Source organism: Carassius auratus, unplaced genomic scaffold (genome assembly GCF_003368295.1).
Source record: "Carassius auratus strain Wakin unplaced genomic scaffold, ASM336829v1 scaf_tig00035248, whole genome shotgun sequence".
Taxonomy (NCBI): Eukaryota; Metazoa; Chordata; class Actinopteri; order Cypriniformes; family Cyprinidae; genus Carassius; species Carassius auratus.
Window position 1 is genome coordinate 15001 of NW_020526213.1, and position 8955 is coordinate 23955.

Consider the following 8955-nt stretch of genomic DNA (forward strand, 5'->3'; position numbering starts at 1 on the left):
GATTTTTAGTCTCCTCAGCCAAACATCTCACAGAAGCAGTTCAGGACGAATCAGAGAGCAAACAGTTCACTGAGGAATTGTGTGTGTGTGTGTGTGTGTGTGTGTGTGTGTTTTCTCTGTTTACTTCATATGCCATCACTGAAAACATGGCAAACTGTCTCCTCCATCCATGTTAGTCTGTTTTTCTACTTTTACTGCAGAACAGCTGATGAACAGAGTTAATCTATGAAGCCACATCAGTGTTTATATGCCTGTAAAGGTTTAGAGTGAAATCGTTGTACTCTTGGTCTCAAGCAGATAAATGCTATATTAAATGGCAGAAAAAGTACACAGACATCCTTCTCAATATAGCATTAATATTAGGAATACATCAATTACTGTTCCATCATGTATCATAATCAGCTGTGGCTGTTCACAGTTCTCAAGCAAACTGAAAACTTAGCCTGGTTAATGTTTATGTGTCAGGCTCATATGATCTATCCAATCAGAATTAAGAGTTTTTAGAGTTTAATGTGTTTATCTGTATTAAAATGTAATATGATTTTACTTGCTTTCAGAGTGATCATAATTATGGGTTAAAGAGTTGGATGTTGAAAATGAAGAACCTCTGAAATTGTAATGACTGAGTAACTTCAGGATCTCTATAATTTCACAGATGGTTTCATCTTTCACAAAAGAAGGTTAAGTGAAAACTCTGAGTATGTTAACCCTGAAATGAGGGAAACTCTAGGTTTTCTGTTTCAGAATGGGAGATTTGTCAAACCCGAGAAAGCAGGGTAAATCAAGACCGTTTCTGAAAGAGAGCTAACTTATACTCAGAGTCAATTAGCATGGTAACTTACTCTATGAACCTAACCTGTTCAGGAGCAGGTTTTCTTCAATAAACCCAGTTTCTTTCGGTCTCCTCCCCCTTTTTAAACACTTCATTAATGCACACTGGAAAAATGCTCTTCTTACTAAGTGTCCATCCCACCCCCCCCCCCCCAAGTACAAATATAAAAAAAATAAAAAAATAAAGATTGATTTCTATATAAGAAAATGATATAAGATACTTAGTCTTGTTTCCTGGGGGATGGGGTCTAAATTAAGTGCATTTTACTTAAGTAAAATTAAATTCCAGTGTGGTCATTAAAATAATCTTAATGCAAATGGAAACAAGATTATTCTAAGTGTCTATTACTAAGAGCAAATCTACTGTAGCTCCACCCTCCATCGACACATCAGGTTAAATACGAAACACGTGAATAACAGCTTTAATGGTGTAGACAGTAATGTTTTGGGCACGGAAAACTGTGTTGTAACGCGATTGATTGGGTTAGAGTCCGGCTTTTGCTGAGCTTGTTCTTCTCACTTTTCCCATCACATGTCACATTAGAATTTATTTTCAATAATAATGAACAAAATATTCTAAAAGTGGAAGTAAAGTGCCTAACGAGTGTTTAATAATGATACAACTATTTATAACTGTAACAAATATAATCATTTACAATCTGTTATAATTGCATCCTGTTAATGTATAACAATATAAGGTGCAAATGTATAACTAGCATCTAGTTATTATTTACATTTAGCCTGTTACAAAGAACTCCTACTTTTACATGGTAAATAGAATATATCACGATTTTCACTGTACATTTTTTCTGTAAATAGCATCTGGAGATACTTGCCCTTAGCCTACTGTAAATAGGATCTATCGATAAGAAAGTATGTTAATTCCACAGTGTAAATAGCCACCGCCGTATTTTTCTTACTCTATTGGCAAATCATTTGTAAAATAAGAAAAATGCACTTAAAATATTAATATTATTTTATATATATATATATATATATATATATATATATATATATATATATATATATATATATATTTTGCCCATAATATAAAATGATTAGCTATTAGTTCATTAATCTAACGTTCTGCCAGTTTTCACCTGTGATATTATAACAGTGATATAAGAATTACATTTGTGTCTGAAGTATGCAGACGGCTTTTGGGCGGGAGCTGTTGCCATGGTGAATCGTAACATCGGCGCTCTATTGATAAAGGTTTTTTATAGTTGTGGTGCACGCGCATAACTCAGAGTCATTAAATTTAGAGTTGATTAAACCAAGTCTCAGCTGTCCTGTAACCAAAAAACTCAAGTTTCCCATCTTACCCCCCTTTCACACCGCAAGCGCGAGCAGCGCGTCACTGCAGCAGCAGACTCTCGCGAGTATTCACACTGGAAGCGTATAATTACAGCATCAATCACAGCAGCGGCTGCAAAGCGTGTTCAAACCATTTCAGACAATGGATATAATTTTATTCAACATTTGTTTTTATAATAATACAACATACTTTCACCCAAAACGATTAATTAAAAATTTTAAATGGGTAAATTTTTGTATTAATTTTCTGTTCTGGCATAATTGTTAAAACACTAGACATTGGCATTGTTGTTAAAACTCTTGACATGCTTATTCTGTGCATTTTGAGCACGTTTTGTGTTAAATCACATTTATTTTGTCAGTCAGAAGTGTGCTTTCACTTTAATTGAGCGTGAGCAGCACAGCAAAAAATAGACCGGACGCCGAACCCCCGCTGCACTGCTGTTCACGCGACGCTGCTACTTGACGCTCACGCGACGCTCCTGCTCCCGGTGTGAATGCACTCATTGATTAACATGGACGCCGAAAAAATTACGCGCTGCTCGCGCTTGCGGTGTGAAAAGGGGGTAAGTCAACTCAGATTTCAAGTTTAAACTCAGAGTGGGTTGAACCTCCTTAGTTAAACGGGCCCCAGGAATGAAAGTTCGGTCCTAATGTTTCAAAATACAGCTACTTTGTTTGAATCTTCCCTCATATGTGCTTAAGTGTAACATATGTTCTACATAGTGTTTATTTTAACTGGGGGAAAAAACTATTCTATTCACACCGACTTTAACGTGATTGAGACTTCAGCAGTGGAAAGCAGTATCTGCAGGGAAGCATGTGTGTGTGTGTGTTTCTCCTACAGCCGTCAGAGCATGATCATGATCACATGATCACACAAACACACACCGTCATCTGCTCCAGAGGCTACTGACAATGACTGATCAATGCGGTTTAAGTGCTTTGACAGTCAGAGACCTACAATCACAACACAATATTACTTTTTAAAGTTGCACCTGCAGTAGTGCTGATGTTCCCATCCGCTGCCAGCCGCCTGCTCTCAGGATTTAATCAGCATCAGAATACAGATGGTGACACAAGGATTATTCACTAATCTCACGGTCATCTGCTGCTGTTCAGAGCACAAATAAAACAGGAATGTCTGTCGATGGACAGATACTATCATAACAGCAGAACACTAACATCATGGACGTGCATGAAAATCAACTCTAATCAAAGACCCTATAATCAATGTGTGAAATCATCAGACAACACAAAGTTCAACTAAACACTCAAAGATAACAGAGAAACAGCAAGATAACAGAACGTGAGGAATTTTTGAAAGCACATCTGAATTTAAATCTGTCTCGAGGAGGATTCAACACATTTCTGCTCTAAAGTTCACTGTCTTCAGCTTTTACAGTGTCAAAGCTAAAAATATTAATGTGTAATGTTGTTAAAATATCATAGAAATTGTGCTTAATGTCTGTTCTACAGCAATAAACTGTACAATTAAGATCTATTATTATTATTAAAAAGTTTATTGAACCATGAGCCCCAAACAGCAAGAACACGAGAATCACAAGCGTTTTCTGGGCAATAACTAATTTCTAAAATAAATATACAAAAGTGTTTGTTACACCAACTGTGGAACTCAGTAATGCGTCACATTAACATTTCTGTTTAAGATGAAATTCATCTGAAATCAATCCAAAGTTTTTCTGATTTTAAACATAAGTTCAAAATAATCGAGTGAAACTTTATTTAGCTATTTTTTATTCTCCAGTCAGTGTCATGTCTTCTGATCTCCTTCTGGCTACTTCCTTCTGTTTCCGCCGCCGTTGGCTAGAATCATCACCAGTCGCATGAAGATGTTGAGCGTGTCCATGTAAATGCCCATACACCTGGAACAGCAGGAGCACAGCGATGTTAACAGTCTTATTGGGCCTCGATTATCAATCTAACGTAGAAACGAGTGGAGATCCGTGAACATAAATCAATTTACGACAGAGTTCAAGTGTGATTTATGAAACATTAATATGCTGCCAGTCTCATCGTATGAACGATCGCTTGTGATAAATGTGGCACCAGAAAACAATCGTCATTTAAATATCACGCGTGAACATTTTTGTTTGGTTGACTGCAGTCAGGCACCGCTAGAACTAAAGTTGTTTGTGTGTGCGATCAAATGGATTAAATCAAATAAAGATCTAAAGAAAAGAAATAAAAAGCATTAGAGTGTCAAAAATGAGTGTAACCTATACTTGTTGCACAATGTTTGTTCTTCCTTTTGTTAATCTGTTAATTATGGCCTATTATATATTTTCTGTAGTCTTATTTATTTTATTCCTTCCAGATAATTAATTTCTGTTTTTCTTCTTTCACAGAAGTGCTGCAGGTATGTGATGTGATGATTGAATCCTCATTGTCTTATTTATACTCGTACTCATTTATATTATATTTAAACTGCTATTCATGCATTTGAAGCTAAAGCCCTATACCCCCCCCCACCCAAAAAAACCCCCATTCTTATCTTACTGTTTAACGATTGACTAACAAGCTGAAAATGCTGTAATTTTACAGTTCTCCACAGTATTTACTATGCTGCGTACAAGTTCAGGGAACTCAAGAACTTGCGTACACGAGCTGAGAGCGGACGGGAGATTTGATGCTAGCCACTGCTCACGTACTGATGAATTCCATGTTTTGTGCTGAAATGACCTAATGTTTTATTTTCGTTTGTTTCATTAATTAGGCCCATTGTTTGTCGGCTGGTGCACTTTTTAATGACAGAACGATTGTATTAAATTAAACAAACATTACAAATACACAAAGCTGACTCTTAAATCTAAAATAAAGTATTAATGTGAAGTAATACAAATGTTTGCTGCCTCTTGCCCACAGAGAACACTTACGCATTAATGGGGTCATATTTCTGAACTCCGTAAAGAGGGTGTGTCTCGGCACGCTTGATGACTTTCTGTGTGTCATACAGCAGAAACAAGCTGAACAGGACCAGACCTCCATAAACCGCCACAGAGTACAGGCCGGCCCCGAAAGCCGAGGTGGGGGGCAGAAACATGGATCCTTTAGAGCGGAGAGGACAGAACACACTCCTGTAAAGTCTGTGAGATTAAACAGAAACACAATCTGCATCGGACTGTAAATGCTTCTCACCCAGAGACGAGGCGAACACCACGCCGAAGCCCACGGCCAGCGGGCCGCCCATGCTCAGGAACTTCTCACTCGGGGCACACATGGCCACCGTCGACAGACCACCCACAATGCCTGCTGTGTACCAGGCTGCTCGAACCATCAGTGGGCCGCCCAGCAGAGTTAACGGAGCAATGACGGCACCCATCACACCTGCACACAGGGAACACCAGAGCTCTGCTTGTCTGTCCACACAGGAGTCATAACTTCATGTGAGAGCTGTATCTGTCTTTGGAAATGTTCTGCAGTGCTCAACCAAAGGAAAACATGCCCAGCAGAACCAGAAACACAGCCTGCAGTGCCCTCTAGAGGTCAGTTAAAGCAGCACTTTACCTGCGTGTAGAGCCCAGGCCAGGTGTTTCGGCATCGGACTGTGTTCATACGAGATCGATCTCACCAGCATCCCGGCGCCGATCATAGCAGCAAAGGTAGCACCGATAGCCTGTGGTTGATTGGGTTATCACAGCATTAAATATCAATGTGAATATTAAACTGTAAGCTCAATCATAACTATAATCACTATGTAGATGCCTCACAATATGTTCTACCACTAAGATTTGTTATGAAGATTGTATTTAAAGGGTGATGAATAAAAAGCTCTATGATCGTGTGTGTACCAGCCAGGATCCCCTCATCATGAGTCCCATGAGCGCCGGTGTCCTGCTGACCGCGACGGCCGAGATCCCCGTCAGACCCACGCTGCCCGCAAAATACAGGTATGTGGAGTGAATCCTGTCCTTCACATACTGCGGCCAGATCCTGCAAACACACAGCTTCAGTCTGCATCAAGCAAAACATGTTCCTGAAATGACTTCAGATGACAGAATATCAGCTATGAAAGCTTTCAGTTCATTCAGTCCAGCTCACAGCTGAGCTGATGGTAACGGATCTCATCAATGACATTTCCGGACCATGAAACAGTTCTTTTAAATCTCTACATCATAAAATGAGAAGTAAAACGTGTCAGCCTTCCTGTAGTTCCCTGACCTGAACTCAACAGAAGCTGCTGAAGAGATGAGAAAATGACTGCTTTGTAGTCGATCGGATAAGAAGAAGAAACCTCTATTTAATTGAAAGTGTTTGAATGTGAAGGTGATTCTTACACTGCTTTCTCGATGGCTCCCATCTCATTGGACATCCCTAAACCGTAATAACACAGAGCTCCGAGTCCGACGGCTGCGCCTCCAGCGAGGACGATCCGGCCCATGCTGTCGACTGCAGAGAAGAGCATCACAAACATCATCGCTCTTAGGCCGTGTTTAAAAGAGGCCCTAAACATCAATCTTCTACTTCTGAGTTTGAAACATTAGAGATTAAAAAATGCATTTGTTCAGACATTCTCATCCAGCTCAGGTGATCCGATCACAAGCAGCTGATACAGCTGTGAACAGGGTCTAAAACATTTTGGACTGATCACTTTCAAAGAAGTTAGAAGTTAAGACTAACATTTTCCCTCCATAATCCAAAGACAAACAGAACATGTGCATTTGTCCCGATCCGTCCAGCAAGTATCCTGGACAAGAGGTTTGGAAAATGGATGGACCAACATTTTACTAAGTGTCTGGCAGTCATTTCCCTTCATGCTTTTATTTTTTTGGTAAATGCTGTAGCCAGAGTATTTTAGCACAGTATTTCTAACCTGCACGCAGAACTCACTCATCTCAAACGAGCCTAATATAGGTGACCATATTTAAGTTTTCCAAAAATAGGTAATGTCTGTATAAAAAGAGGAGCTATGGTCACTGCTGAATGACTGTTGATCAGACACGTGGTACAGAGAACATCAGCATGTCACAGCGGTGTGATCGCATCACACAGAGAAAACAATATTTATAAAAGCACATATTAAAAAGATTCACTTTTAATGGCTGTGTTTGTAGCAGGTTCAAAGGCTGCTTCTTGAACTTGTTCTTTGGAAGTCTTGCTCCGGCGGAATCCCAGTCTAGTCCTGGTGGAGTAACCCTGGTTGAAAACAAACAAAATACAACACAAAACATAAACAAAACACACACACAGTACTGGCGCTCTAGTGCTAGTTCTAAGCAATCCAGCAGGTGCAGAGCGGCTCTTATGAAGGTACCTGCTGTGGTCTGATCAGGACTGGACTGGTCTTCTTCAGGCCCCCAGGAGCCGGACTCAGGGCCGAGCGGAGCCCCAGTGCGGGGACACTCCGCAGACACCACAGCCGTGAGACCCACATCACTCAACACTGCTGGGAAAACAGTACCGCAAAGATGTTTCACATTCGCGTGAAGCAGAGCGAATACAGCAGAGGATGTTCAGTTCTATGAAAGTTTATTTTGCCTAAATACGAGTCCAGCGACGCAGATTAATCCCGTAAATCGCCATTTACACTTTATGCATTGTAAAACATTTTTCTTAGAAGTGAAACTTACCCGCTGGTTTGTTATCTAATATCACCTTTGCGATGCTTCTTTACCACTGACGCAACGTGCAGTAAACACCTTCTTGAAGGTTCCTGGTGTGACGTCACAGGCCGGCGAAAGCCGCGCAATGCACTATGGGTCTTGTAGTTTGGACTTCAGCTTGTGCAAGCGTTCTACGTTTTTACCTTTTAGCTTGTGTTTATTCCAGTGGTTTATTCTATGTTTTTATTAATTATTAGTCACAAACTAGAACAATAAGACTAAAGAATACAGATGCTGTTAAGACTGAACCAGAATTATTTCGAATACCTGATTCTGAATACCTAATATTATAACAAAATCTTTGTTTTGATAGTTTGATTTAAACAGCCATATCATTCAAACATAGTTTACAAAAGTTATTTGTAAAATTTATATCCCATTTTAATCTAAATAACATGCTTCAAACAGACTATTGGTGCTTTATATAATTTAATGCTATTGAATTATTCTAACGAACATTCCAATATTCCAATAGGCCTATGCTTTGAAACAATGAGTAAATTAGTTTGCTATTAGAAAAAGGTTAGGGGAATGGGCTAGACTTTTGTGCTATTTTGGTGCTCCTGTAAGAAGGTAATAAAATAATAAGTAGTGTTTGTTAGAATGTGGCTTTTATTTTTATTTGAATGTATTTTTATAGAACAGAACATGGGGAATGGTGGTGTAGAAATGCAGTCAACATAAGAAAATTAAAGCTGCTGTTTACTTTACAAAAACAAAGCAAGGCAAGTCAGACATCTGGAAACAATTCTCATTTGTCACTGAATAAAATGTGTTTTATTTTGAGTATTCCCAGCTGAGCATGAGCGGATCTGAGCGCCTTTCTGAAGACTCCGCCCCGCTCGCTCAACCCAGTCCATAATCCAAGCACTTTTTAAGTGCATTTTATCATGTGTGCTTTTGACAGGCTATTTATCAGCATGCATTATTTAAAACAATTATCCAAGAATTTCGACAAACACACACACACACACACACACACATTATATATATTGTATTATTATTATTTTTTTGCAATAGCCTCTTAAGCAAGCTTTTGTGAATGTAAAATCTGTGAGATTTTTTTAAGTATTCTATTTTGTTTTATTTATTTTGTTTTGTATTTATTTTGTTAAAATTATATCTAGCGTATTTTGAAAGTTCTCTGTGTTTATTTATTTATTTAGACTAATGGTAAAGTTAT

General features: G+C 38.8%; 1 protein-coding gene across 2 annotated transcripts; it reads right to left on the reverse strand.

The window, feature by feature from the left end:
• Positions 1-3884: 3884 nt before the first annotated feature.
• LOC113081894 (growth hormone-inducible transmembrane protein-like) lies at positions 3885-7832 on the reverse strand. 2 transcript variants are annotated; one of them, XM_026253794.1, is made up of 9 exons: positions 7740-7832; positions 7424-7552; positions 7203-7305; positions 6447-6558; positions 5961-6102; positions 5677-5785; positions 5308-5496; positions 5046-5217; positions 3885-4034 (listed from the first exon to the last, which is right to left on the reverse strand). In XM_026253794.1, exons 2-9 carry the CDS (start codon positions 7541-7543, stop codon positions 3947-3949), a joined length of 1035 nt encoding a protein of 344 aa, XP_026109579.1. In that variant the 5' UTR covers positions 7544-7552; positions 7740-7832; the 3' UTR covers positions 3885-3946. The 2 variants fall into 2 exon arrangements, with proteins under 2 accessions (XP_026109579.1, XP_026109578.1); XM_026253793.1 differs by having other exon boundaries at positions 7424-7555.
• Positions 7833-8955: the final 1123 nt, after the last annotated feature.